We start from the raw sequence: 12,466 nt of genomic DNA, 5'->3' as shown, positions 1-12,466 counted from the left end.
CTTTGCTAAAGTCAAGATATATCATGTCCCTCGCTTTCCTCATATCCACAGAGCTGGTGATCTCATCATAGCAGGCAATCAAGTTGGTCAGGCATGACTTGCTCTTGGTGAATCCAGGTTGACTGTTCCTGATCACCTTCCTCTCCTCCAAGTGCTTCAAAGACACATGCTACCTCTGCTCAAGCTAGCATGCTATCTACCCAAGTCCAGTCTGAACAACTCCTGGATATGTATTCAGGTGGTCATCTTGAGCTGCCATCCATGTGCCTGTCGCAAGATTACCAACCCACGGGGTTGGGTGGGATTGTACTCAGGTAATTAGCCCACACTGCTGCAGTCACAGTATTTTTAATGTGCTGGCTTGTCCAGAGCTAGCACATCTGTCTACTTGCATTGTGAAGCTGGCCCCTAGCTGTTGTGTAAACATACCCTAAGCTGCCATGGAGCTGGGAGACACGTGAACACCAGAGCCAGGGCAGCAGCAAAGATGCTCTAACCTCCTCTGAATCCCTGGGGGTTGCTAAGGGCAGGGGAAATTACAAAATATGAGGTCTTGTTTGGCTCTCCTTTGAAAATTTGAGTTACTTCTAAAGCTAACACTGTATCCTTAAGTATTTCCATTGTGCCCAGATACAGTATCACATAACATACTGTGCACACAATGTACAACTTTGTACAGTCACAAGAACTTGAACACAATGGGGTTCGTCCAGCTTAACTGAATTGCCTGGCTTTTTCATTCTATAATTTTGGACTTTACCATAATGTTGAATATACTCATACCGAGACAGAAATGTTTAGGGCATAGTTCTACAGTTTTCCTTTAGCACAGCACAATATATTACTTCTTCTCTTGGGAAACTAGTGCAAGCCAGCCAAAATACTTCACTATGCAATAAGCAAATTGAAAAGTCCAAAATAGAAATGAAGCTACCATCAATATATCCATTTAATCAATGACTTGTTTAATTTTAATTGATACAATTACTGCGACAATTTAGGCTAGAAGGATTAGTCCTGGGATAATAGGCTGAGTGGGGGGAAAAAAGCCCTCCTCCCTCCCTTCCCTTCTCCTGAAATGAGTTCACATATGTGCAGTAGCAAATTGCAGGTGCACTGGTGTTTAAGGAATAGGCCCAGGGCAACAAAATATTCTGAAACTAATTAACTTTACATTTCAGCCAATTATACTTCATCCTTCTCAAACAGCTGCTGAACAGCAAAAATGCAAACCTTTTCAATGTTTTATGCATGCTGCCAAGTCCCATAGCAATAAATTCAGTACTTAACACTATATTTTGCTTGTTTCCTTAGTGTGTTATGCCGTAATCTAACATTCCTACATCTTTGATTTTAAGACATGATGATCAAACTTCACATTTCTGCAAAGATTGTTTAGAGACAGTGTTAATGCTGATGCCTGTCTTGGAATGAAAGTGACCTCTAGAACTAATGATATGGGGCAACCAGCCCTCCAGGTATAGTGATACATTAATGGCAAAACAACCACTTCTTCCAAAGGATCTAAACACTGCTTTAGTTGCCTCAAAAATACACACACAACTAAGAAATATATTGTTAAAAAAGTGCTACTGGCAGATGTGTGCATGTACACAGAGGAGATCTGATCTGACTTCCACTGAAGTCAACATGGTCTATAGGTCTTTTTTCAAATCTCTGGCACTTCCAGTGGACCAGGTTCTGACCTGGAGAAGTGCCTGGTGTCACAAGTCCAGTCAAATGCCCCCTCTTGATCATTCACAAGACTGCTGTGAAGGGAATCAATTCTGGATCCCATGTATTATAAGTTTCCTGAGTCTTACAGTCCAGTCACTCACTGCCATTGGCTTGAGATCCCTAGCACACTCTCAGGGTGAAGATTCCATGTCTAACACACCTTCCTGAGAGTTTAGATGTTGTAACTCACTTCCCAGCATTGTGGCACTCTGGCACCAGACTCTTCTAGCTCCCCTGTCACTTAAACATGCCTTATCTCAGAACCTTCTGAAGGTGTGAGGTGCTGGGTTACAATTTAACTCTTAGCACACATATGATAAGGTATAGTGCATAACACACAGTCTTTCCACAGGATTCAAACACAGCACTGGTCTTTCTTTAATAAGACAAGAAATATAAAAATCATAAATCCTACATGCATTTCTGTGGTTCCATTTCCTCAATATTCCAGCACATTCGTTGGGCTGGGATCAAGGTTACCGGACTATCCAGCAACCTCGTTGTGGTGCATAGCTTGTTTTTTATTTTAAAACATGGAGCCTTTTCTCCCTGTGTACCTACTGACTGTGGCCAGTTGATCTCCTTACTCTCTCCTGCCCAAACTTCTTGTGTATCCATCAGTCTTTCTCTCTGAATTCACTTTAAATGCCTTTTTTGTCACCTCTGTCTTTGTCCTACTTAGCGAATTGCCACTCTCTGTATTTCCTATCCTGACCCCTTCAGATAAGAGAAGGAAGTGTCCTTCAAACAACTCATGGAAACGCACTTAGCATATCTATTGTCCAGTCAAAGCACAGTAGTTAAAGTTAAGTATTCCCTATTGTCCTCAGTCTGGTGTATATTTGCTGTAGGTTCTGTCTGCAATGGTGGATATGCTTTGAGACAGGGGCTATCCGAGACTATCTAGTAAGTAGAATGCCCCAAAAAGGAAGGCTCCGGTTGACTGTTTGGAGAAATGGATATCTTCAAGCAATTCATTATGTTCTCAAACATGTATTGCATTGCATTGCATAAATTGTTCTTGAGCATACAGTGGCCATCTAAGACACTGTAATACCAGTATCTCTCCCTACCTGGAAGAAGTAAAACATCTCAGATAACACATAGTGGCAGTTGCTGGCTAACTGACTATTTAATGATTCTTCCATAATTAGACCTTTCTTAAGATATTATCCTTTTTAGGTTTGACCCTCAGAAAGGCTTTTGGTGTCAGCTACTGGAAGGAGGGAAGACAAAATGCCTGGGAAAAAGCAAAGGCCGAAAATACCCGCCAATGGATCAGGAGGTACCACTTTTCTAGAGATCTGAGTTACAGTTTATGAAAAACTCATGCAGCATCGTGCTTGGGGCTCAGGAATAAAGTATGGTTCATTTTTTAAGATTTTTTTTTTAAACCTACAGTTTAGGATAACCACACCTGTATTTGTCCAGCAAATGCATTCATACTCAAGCTTTTAGCTCCTAGTCATTGCCTCATTTGTGTGGTGATGCATGTCCCTGCTAACTGGGACATTTCCAGGCTGCACAGCTGTGAATTCTCCCAGCAAACTCAGACAGTGGACACTGAGCTGCTTGCTTTCTCTTCAGACACTAACAGTGTAACTTAGGGTGATCAGATGTCCCAATTTTATAGGGACAGTCCCAATTTTGGGGTCTTTTTCTTATATAGGCTCCTATTACCCCCCACCTGCTATCTCGATTTTTAACACTTGCTGTCTTGTCACCCTAGTGTAACTGCTCACAGTAAAGCTACCACACAGCTCTTCCTGTGCAAGTTTATTTATTGTAAAGTGAAAACATATGTAAATACGATTTAAAAAACCTACACTCATGCTAATAAACTTACTGGTGACCATCCCAACTCCAGCACTGGCTGTGGCAGGTGATTAGTCCTTCAAACCCCACAGAGGAGCCTCCTCTATGGTCTCATAACAGCCTCAGCTTAGAACTAACACACTCGTGAAGAGTTTGGTCCATCTTTTATACAGTTCAGGGGTCTTTCGTTCGGAGTTTCAAGGAGCAGTTAACCAATAAACAGAGTTTTTCTCCATAGGGCATAGTTTCAGGAGGCCTCCCAAGTGCCTGCTAGGAAATCCATTTCATACATATTGTCCCAAACAGCTTTTTGACATTCCTAACTTTCCACAAGGTTTACATTACTCAGTCTCCTAGAAAAGTTGCATACAATCCTACAATAACCTAAACAAATGCATTTTAATACAATGGATCCAAAAGATATTGAATTCAGTTTACTAAGGTTTAACTTAATACAGTTAATAAGGTTTGTCCAGGAAATGTTCCTGTCACAATGATACTAAGAGAACTGAAATTGTGGGTCATAAAAATGTGGACACTGTCCCTTTAAGAATTTTACCTGGTTTGTTTGTTGCTAAACAATGTTTAGCAAGATTGTTCCCCACAAGGGTGCCAATTTTTAATGTAAATTGTCTTTGTTCCTTTTTCCCCTTTTCCCTCAGTCTAGAGCTTTTCTTTCAAGCTACTACAGAGATCACAATGTGGAACTGTCCAAACTACTGCACAGATTGGGACAACCCCTGCCATACTGGCTGAGACAGGAGCTTCAGAAAGTGAGATAGCACTGATGTTCAGAGGACCACAGTCTAATGACAGTTACTGGCACCATAAAACCCCTCACTTCCCCGACTCACTTGTGATTGTCAGTAGAGGACCTCATGAATAACTGTCTCAAAATTAAATACCAATATAAAACTGTTTATATATGCACGCGCTGACAGCTATTAGTATCAACTCCTTTGTCAGCTTCTGGGACACAATATGGAGCTATGTGGCATTATTCTTTATCCAGCCTGGGACTCATGCATAGTCTAGTCCCTCTGTTTACCAGAAAGTTCCAGAAACTGTATGTATGATTGATAGTCTTCATCATATATGACAAATTACAGCCTGTCAGGACACAAGCAAAGGACAGAAACATCTCCTGGTGGATTATGAGGTTGGTTGAACTTAATAGTTTTCTATATTTTTTTCCTTTTGGTCTGATCCTTCAAGGTGAAAAATAAGGGGGGCATTCAAAACCTTGCAAAACAGGGCCCTTAGTTATTAGGGTTATTTAGTTATAACTAACAATGCTGCCCTGTTGCTTTCCTCATAAAAAGTAGCTTGTTCTGTTCACAGTGGGCTAAAGTCCTTTATGGCATAACTCCATGGACTATTTGGCCAATGGTCTGTGGGATTTCTTTTCTTATATCTTTCTCCCAGACAAGATGTACCCTGGTCTACGGAAGCTGTGTGTGAACTGCAGAAATGCAGCTCTCCTGTTAGCCCCTCGAGCAGTAAGCCAGTCAATGAACGCAGCCAGCTGAAAACTGTGCCTTTCACTGAACTGACATTCTTACCTTGTTTTGCACCCCTTTATAAGGATTTCATCATGCTTATCGAGTTCCTGTGGTGCTTGTGTTTGGGATGTGAAATCTGATTAGTTTGCCACAGTGTCATTAAAACTCATAAAACAATCATCAGAAAGGTCAAAATCTAAGCAGAACTCTAGCTCAGTGATCTTCACACTGACAATGGCTTAATTCTGACAATTTCATGGTCAGGCTTAGGAGCAAATAGTTTTTACTCTGAAGCCTTTAAAATACAGAAAGACTGGGTTTCTACTGTTCTAGTATCATACCCTTAAACCCTTGTCAAAAAGTCCTTAGAACTTAATAGGAATGAAACAATAAATTAATCTGGGTACTATAAAAAATTACTTTACAAACCTATAGGCTTTCACAAATAATTATCTCCAATCTGTCGATTTTTTTTAAACCAGCCAATAGAACTTATATCCACAGTATCACATACATGTGGTGATGTATTCTTATTTCTGCACATCCATATATACTCCCTCTCTCTCCTTTTTTATATATATATATATAGGTAGATATAGATAGATACAGATCAATATAAATAGTTATACACACACACACACACACACGGACACATTGTTTTTTATGGTTACTTTAATGTACATGCCTTTTGGTATATGAAAACAGATTATTGTGGGTATGATATGAATTCTGGTTTACTCCTTTATTTGGTAATGTCAGGGTCTGCAAGGTGGGATGGAGATATAAACTAGGCAAAGGAATCCCACTTACAAGTTTGTGGTTTTATAAACAGGTGGGGTTTTTTGGAGCAAACAAAAGTAAACAAAGCTGTCAATCAAAGCATGTGATAATCATGAACCAGTTGGGTCTACAACAGTCTGGATAGCCCAAACAGTTGATATGTTTCAGTGGGCTCTGTCATAACTATAAAGGGAAGGGTAACAACCCTCCTGTATACAATACTATAAAGTCCAACCTGGCCAGAGGCATCAAAATCCTTTTACCTGTGAAGAGTTAAGAAGCCCAAGTAACCTGGATGACACCTGACCCAAAGGACCAATAAGGGGACAAGATACTTTCAAACTTGGGGGGCAGGGGAGGTTTTTGTTTGTGCTCTTTGTTTTTGGTGGTGTTCGCTCTTGGGACTAAGAGGGACCAGACATCAATCCATGTTCTCCAAATCTTTCTGAACAAGTCTCTCATATTTCAAACTTGTAAGAAACAGCCAGGCAAGGTGTTTTAGTTTATTTTTGTTTTCTCAACTTGTGAATGTTCCCTTTGCTAGAGGGAGGTTTATCCCTGTTTTGTTGTAACTTTGAAACTAAGGCTAGAGGGGGTTCCTCTGGGCTCTTTGAATCTGATTACCCTGTAAAGTTATTTTCCATTCTGATTTTACAGGGATGATTTTTACCTTTTCCTTTTAATAACATCCTCTTTTAAGAAACTGACTGATTTTCCATTGTCCAAAGACCCAGGGATTTGGGTCTTTGGTCACTTTGTAACCAGTTGGTTAGGATAGTATTCTCAAGCCTCCCCAGGAAAGGGGGTATAAGGACCTGGGGGGATATTTTGGGGGAAGAGGAACTCCAAGTGGTCCTTTCCCTGTTTCTTGTTAAATCACTTCATGGTGGCAGCGCACCAGGTTCTAACCTAAGCTGATAGAAATAAGCTTGGGGACATTCATGCGGGTCCCCACATCTGTACCCTAGAGTTCACAGTGGGGAAGGAACCCTGACAGGCTCTGAGTAGCCACACTATCCCTGTCCAGTTTTGATTCCCTCCTCCTTGGATACAGTCCGTGTCTACTTAGGACACTGGATGTGCCTCGTATTCCTGCCCATTGCCTATCTCCCTCTTCTTTCTCCTCCCTTACTCCCGCCCCCCTCCGCACTATCCCTGCCTCCAGTTTCCATAGGAGGAGCACAGAAGCAGAAGACGTGTGTATGAGATAGAGGAGATAGTGAAGTCAGGCTGGAGTGAGAGTTGTGGGGGGAACAACCATGCTTTTAGAGTAATAGAGTTTAAGGCCAGAAGGGACCACCATCTAGTCTGACCTCCTGTGTACCATAGCCCACCAACACCAGGCAGCATCCACACACTAATCCCGGTCACTGAAATTAGACCAAAGTATTACACCCCACAGGAGACGAACCTGTTATTTGCCACAGACAGACACTAGAAGGGACTAAGGTGCAATGGTAGTTGGGGCCCCTGCAACAGCCAGGAAATAATTAAGATATACCCATGTAAACCTGGCAAGTGACCCACACCCATATGCTGCAGAGGAAGGTGAAAACACCCAGAGTTACTTCCAATCTGATTTGGGGGAAATTCCTTCCAGATGCCACAGATGGCAGTCAGTTAGATTCTGAGCATGTAAGCAAAAACCAGAGAGAGAAAAATGCTCAGTGCCACCTCAGAGCCCCGGTCTTCCCTGTCCAATGGCCTCTCTTCAGCCATGGCCAGCCCTGATGCTCCAGAGGAAGGAGACAAAAAACTTCTCAGAATACACTGGGGGAGGGAGAAGTCCCTACGTAACCCCTGCAGGTGGCCAGCAAGAAGCCTGAAGCATGAGCTTTTAGGAACAAAAAATATAAACTGGAAGTGACATTAATAGAAGATTAGGGTCGGAAGAAACCTGAGGAGGTCATCTAGTCCAATCCCCTACTCAAACCACGACCAACCCCAATTAAATCATCCAACCAGGGCTTTGTCAAGCCAGGACTCAGGCGTGTTGAGCCCTGCCCCCTACCACCACAAGCAACCCAATCATATATTTGTACTCATTAATTTGTCCAGGTCTTTTTCAAAGCTAAGTCAGTTGTTTGCCCCCACAATTCCTATTGGGAAGCTTTTCCAGAACCTCACCCCACTGATGGTTAAAAATCTTCTTTTAATTTCCAGCTGGAATTTGTTCTTTGTCAGTTTATATTCATTTGTTCTTGAGCTAACATTGTCCTTGAGCTTAAATAGCTCTTCACCCTCCCTGGTATTTACCCTCCTAATTTCAGAGCTGTAACTGGACATTTTAGTGCCTGGAATGAGCAAGTATATTTGTACCCCATATTTGTTGTTGTTGTTTTGGCATTTCTTCAGCCCATTTTTCTGCCCTTGCAGCTTTGCACCTTCAGCAGCAGCCTCGCTTGCCCTGACCTGGTTACAGTCCTGCCTAAACTATTTATAGAGGACAATCATATCTGCTCTTAGCCTTCATTTTGCTAGACTAAACAAGCCAAGCTTTTCCTGTCTCCTCTCATAAGACAGGGCCTACATTCCCCTGATCATCCTAGTAGCTTTTCATTGCATCTGTTCTGGTTTAAATTTATCTTTCTTTAACATCAGTGACAGAACTGTACTCAGTATTCCAAATGAGATCTGACCAGTTCCTTGTACAATGGAATTAATACTTCTCTCTCTACTGGAATGACTCATTTGATAAATCCTAGAAAGACATTTGCCTTTTTCACAGCCACATCACATTGATGGCTCATGGCTGTCCTGTGATTGACCAAAACACCAAGGTCTTCTCCTTCTTCTGCATCCAGCTGATTAACCTCCAGCTTGTAACAGAAATTCTTCTTATTATACCCTAAGTTCATGACTTTGCATTTTGTACTACAGACGACCCCCGGGTTACACAAACCTGATTTATGCAAATCTGCATTTACAGAAAAAGTTTTGTAAGCTAAAAATAGTTTGGGTTTTTTTTGCATAATGGTCGGGTATACGTTTCTGACTTATGCAAAATTCAAGCTGTGCAAGGTGTTCCAAAATGGAATGATTGCATAAGTCGGGGAGTGTCCGTATTGAATTTCATCCCATTTCTGTCACTCCAGCCTTCAAGGTCATCCAAATCTTCCTGTAGATTATTCCAGTCCTCCTTTGTATTGACAATGCTGCCCAACTTTGTATCTTCAGCAAATTTCATTAGAACACTTCTACTTTTTGTGCCAAGGTCACTAATAAAAATACTGAATACGACAATTGGTCCCAAGACCAATCCCGGAGGAACTCCCCTAGTAACCGCCCTTCTCTTCAATAAATCACCTTTCAACACAACCCATTGTCCATTTCTGGCAGCATTTGGAACTGCAGCCCAATGCCAACTACAGACGCACAGCAGTGGCTTTGAATGGCTGAAACCAGAAATGCAGTATCAGTTCTGGCTCAGCCAAAAATCATGCACTTCTGGTGGGGAAAGTCATAGGAGTTCCAGAATCATTGCAAGAGTTGGCAACACCGTGTCCCTGTAACGGTGTGATGTTAATGGGACCTAATTCATGCCTAAATGATAAAACCACATTGGCCACATCAAAATTCTAAAGTTTCTTTCCCCCTCCCCCGCCTCCGAAAACAGGAAAATGGGAAGGAGAGAGAAAAAAATAGTGTTGCCAAATATTGTGCTGTTATTGTGAATCTCGTAATACTTGGTGTTTTCCTTAAAGCCCCAGCTGCTGGCAATTAGAAATTGCATGAGAATTTCAGCTTTCTTTTATTAACAAAGTAAGTTTCTGGCTTTTATGGTTATAGGGGAAAAAATGACAATGTGACTCAAGTGCACCCTAGAAGTGCACCCTAGAATGCTCAGAAGCCAGAAAGTAAATAAAGAATCACAGGTTTATTATTCTGGAAAAAATACTTTTGAGCCAAACTCGTGATTTTTGGAGTGTCCTGCCTCGTGATTTTTGAATATTTAGGGATAACAATGTTGAAAAAAACTAGCTTGGTAAAACTTTTTTGGACATACCGGTGAAAGGTTTTAGTGGGGAATGGGAGTAATTCCAAAGACTATCCAGCCAACCCATAATCTGATAGAACATATTTAAGTGCTAAATTGCATCTGCAGCAACTCCTCGGTAATTAAAAGATAACTTTGTATTCTTTTGAAATGAAAAGCTCAGGAAACATCAAATGTTGTTTTGGGAGCTTTTAAAGGAATACAGCAGATGTCATAATCTGTTGCACTCCTTTTTGGGAGGGGTGGAAACCAGCTTTTCATGTAAGTACTAAAATATCTTTTTAAATCTCCTTTTTCTGCCATCCTATTATGTCTTTAATATCCGCTCCAGAGGAGCGTTTCACATCACTTTTGTTTTTTGTACCTCCTTGTTACTTATGTTTGGATAAATCCCATACTACCAAGATATTCCACCTTCTCATTGATAAATTGAGACTTGATGTGGTTTTGTTAGGTGTAGCATACAATTTGAATATAAAATAACAGCATGTTAGGGTCTAATTTCTTCTGCCTGTAACATGATCCATCAGCACAGCCTTTGTCCAGAACAACTTTATTGTAGAAGGGTCTTTGTACACTGGCTGTAAATAATCTTGACTTTTTTTTCCCTTCTGGCAATTCATGAAATTATGCTTTTGACATCACTGACTGTGTAACTGATGGGCATCTGAAAAACCAATTAAATAAATATAACAAGAATAAAGAGCAAGCCAAATATGTTGTTAATAACAAGGAAAGCTAGAGTTTTGGGGGATGGGGGAAATCGTGGACTGACTTTCTGTTTTATGAATTACATACCCTGCCAGGCTGGCTCCTGCATCTGTGCAGAGTCTTACTGAAGTCAATGGTACATGGAGTTTGCCCAGCTAGAGCTTTCTGTAGGATTATACCTCCTCTACATCCTCCCCCTTTACTGCATCTGTATCCTTCCATGCCTGCTCTAGTATCTCTGCCTTTGAAAGGTAGAATCCAGCATGGTTCAACATATGTGCCAGAATCTATGCTAGCATATCAGATTACCAGAGCAGTGTCTCAGTGTTCATTTACAAAAATACAACAATTTATGTAATCATGGTTGTATTTTAGCTAGAGGCAATCAGAATAGCAACTGTAAACGTTCAAATTAAGTATTGATCTCTCAAACTCTAAAATAAAATTTCCAGTTTAACTGCTTTTAAGCTGGAAACCAATCAAACAAATTCCCTCCAAGATATGGAATCAGTTTGCCAACTTTCCCCAGAACAAATTAAAATGTCTGAATTATAAATTCTTGGAGGAAGGAAAAGTTTGTATAGTAAAAACAATAAGAGCACTGATTTTGTGATGTTATGAGGCAGTAGGGACATGATTTGAAGACAGAAATAAAGAATGCTTCCTAGTATCAAATTATATCCCTGCATCCATTTTTTGTTCTTATTTGTACTCAATTTTGAGTGAATAATTCTTACGAAAGTGCTGAAAAGAGCCACAGAATTCAATTGAAGAGCCACAGAATTAGCACAGATAGATCAGTAAAGCTACTCCACACCATTCTGCTAATATGAGTTAGCCCTTTTCTGAACGAACCCCTTCCAACATGAAGATGGTAGCATAGTCTCTTTGCAACCACTGCATACTCATCTTCACTGAGGACTCCCCAAAGAGTTGAAATTCCATACAACTTTCAGAATGTCCATCCTCACAAGTATCATAATAAAACCTACCTTTAAAATAAATACTTCTTATCACATGTATTGCAATATAAACCAAAGGCAAGTAGGCCCTCCAATCTTATCTTAAAGACATAATTCTCAGAGGATGAGTTTTCTCTGTAAATGAAACAATTCTTACCTTTTTCAATATTCTCTTTTCTTCCAGAGTATCCTTTTAATGTGACTGCTAAGGTGTGGACCTATCTACAGATTGGATCCCCCATCATTACCATATCTGGAAAAGCTAGCAGAAAATAAGGATTTGCAAATAACAGAGATTCTTAAGTGTTCAGTGTTCCACTGACTGGATACTTTTTATAAATCAGAATCAGCATTATTTGGAAATATTTTTTTTAAAAGTCCGAGGCAAAGATCTGAGACATGGGCAAAAAGCTAATGGATTTTTTGTTGTTGTTGTTTCTTTTTCAATCTGAAAACAGCACATCCAGTTTAACTCTGATATATACTTGAGGTTTGGGGAAAAGCAAAATAAATTTTGATCACAAAGTATTTTTGTTTGCAGGAGGCAGGGAGAAAAATCTGTATTTGCTGAAATTGTTTTAAGTAATTCTGTATACTCCTTCTTAGTTCTTCTCACTTCTACAAAATAAACACCTCTGCTGGTATGTTAGACTTCTTTTTTCCTTATACCCTCTACAGTTGTCACAGCTAAACCAAAATACTGCTATTTGTTTGACCTCTGCCTTATAGTTCAAGTTTGGCTCAGCTACTTTTGCCTTCTGCATCCATACTGCGCCTTTTCCCATCCTCCACACTGCAGCCTCTGATGCTTTGTGATTTTCAGCTTCTTGTAGACCTAATCATGTGCCTCACTCTGTCCCCCAGCTTTTGAACAGAGAACAATCATTTTGGCCTCTGGAGGTAAATATTATACATGGTGGGCATGACTTTCAAAAGAATTAGGCATGCATGCTTCTACCTGA

The 12,466-nt window shown here is 40.5% G+C and overlaps 1 protein-coding gene across 5 annotated transcripts in view; it reads left to right on the top strand.

Annotated features, from left to right (window-relative positions):
- LOC116825362 (bifunctional heparan sulfate N-deacetylase/N-sulfotransferase 4) overlaps positions 1 to 11,916 on the top strand; it is a 246,557-nt gene extending 234,641 nt beyond the window's left edge. For all 5 annotated transcript variants that reach the window (XM_075066250.1, XM_075066246.1, XM_075066247.1 and 2 more), the window contains 3 exons: positions 2,920 to 3,022; positions 4,215 to 4,711; positions 11,689 to 11,916. In XM_075066250.1, coding sequence (XP_074922351.1) covers positions 2,920 to 3,022; positions 4,215 to 4,334 — 223 coding nt within the window. In that variant the 3' untranslated portion in view covers positions 4,335 to 4,711; positions 11,689 to 11,916. The remainder of the gene's footprint in view (positions 1 to 2,919; positions 3,023 to 4,214; positions 4,712 to 11,688) is intronic.
- Positions 11,917 to 12,466: the final 550 nt, after the last annotated feature.

This window comes from Chelonoidis abingdonii, chromosome 5 (genome assembly GCF_003597395.2).
Source record: "Chelonoidis abingdonii isolate Lonesome George chromosome 5, CheloAbing_2.0, whole genome shotgun sequence".
Classification (NCBI taxonomy): domain Eukaryota; kingdom Metazoa; phylum Chordata; order Testudines; family Testudinidae; genus Chelonoidis; species Chelonoidis abingdonii.
The sequence above is the reverse complement of the archived record's forward strand: the minus strand, read 5'-3'. Positions and strand labels throughout refer to the sequence as shown.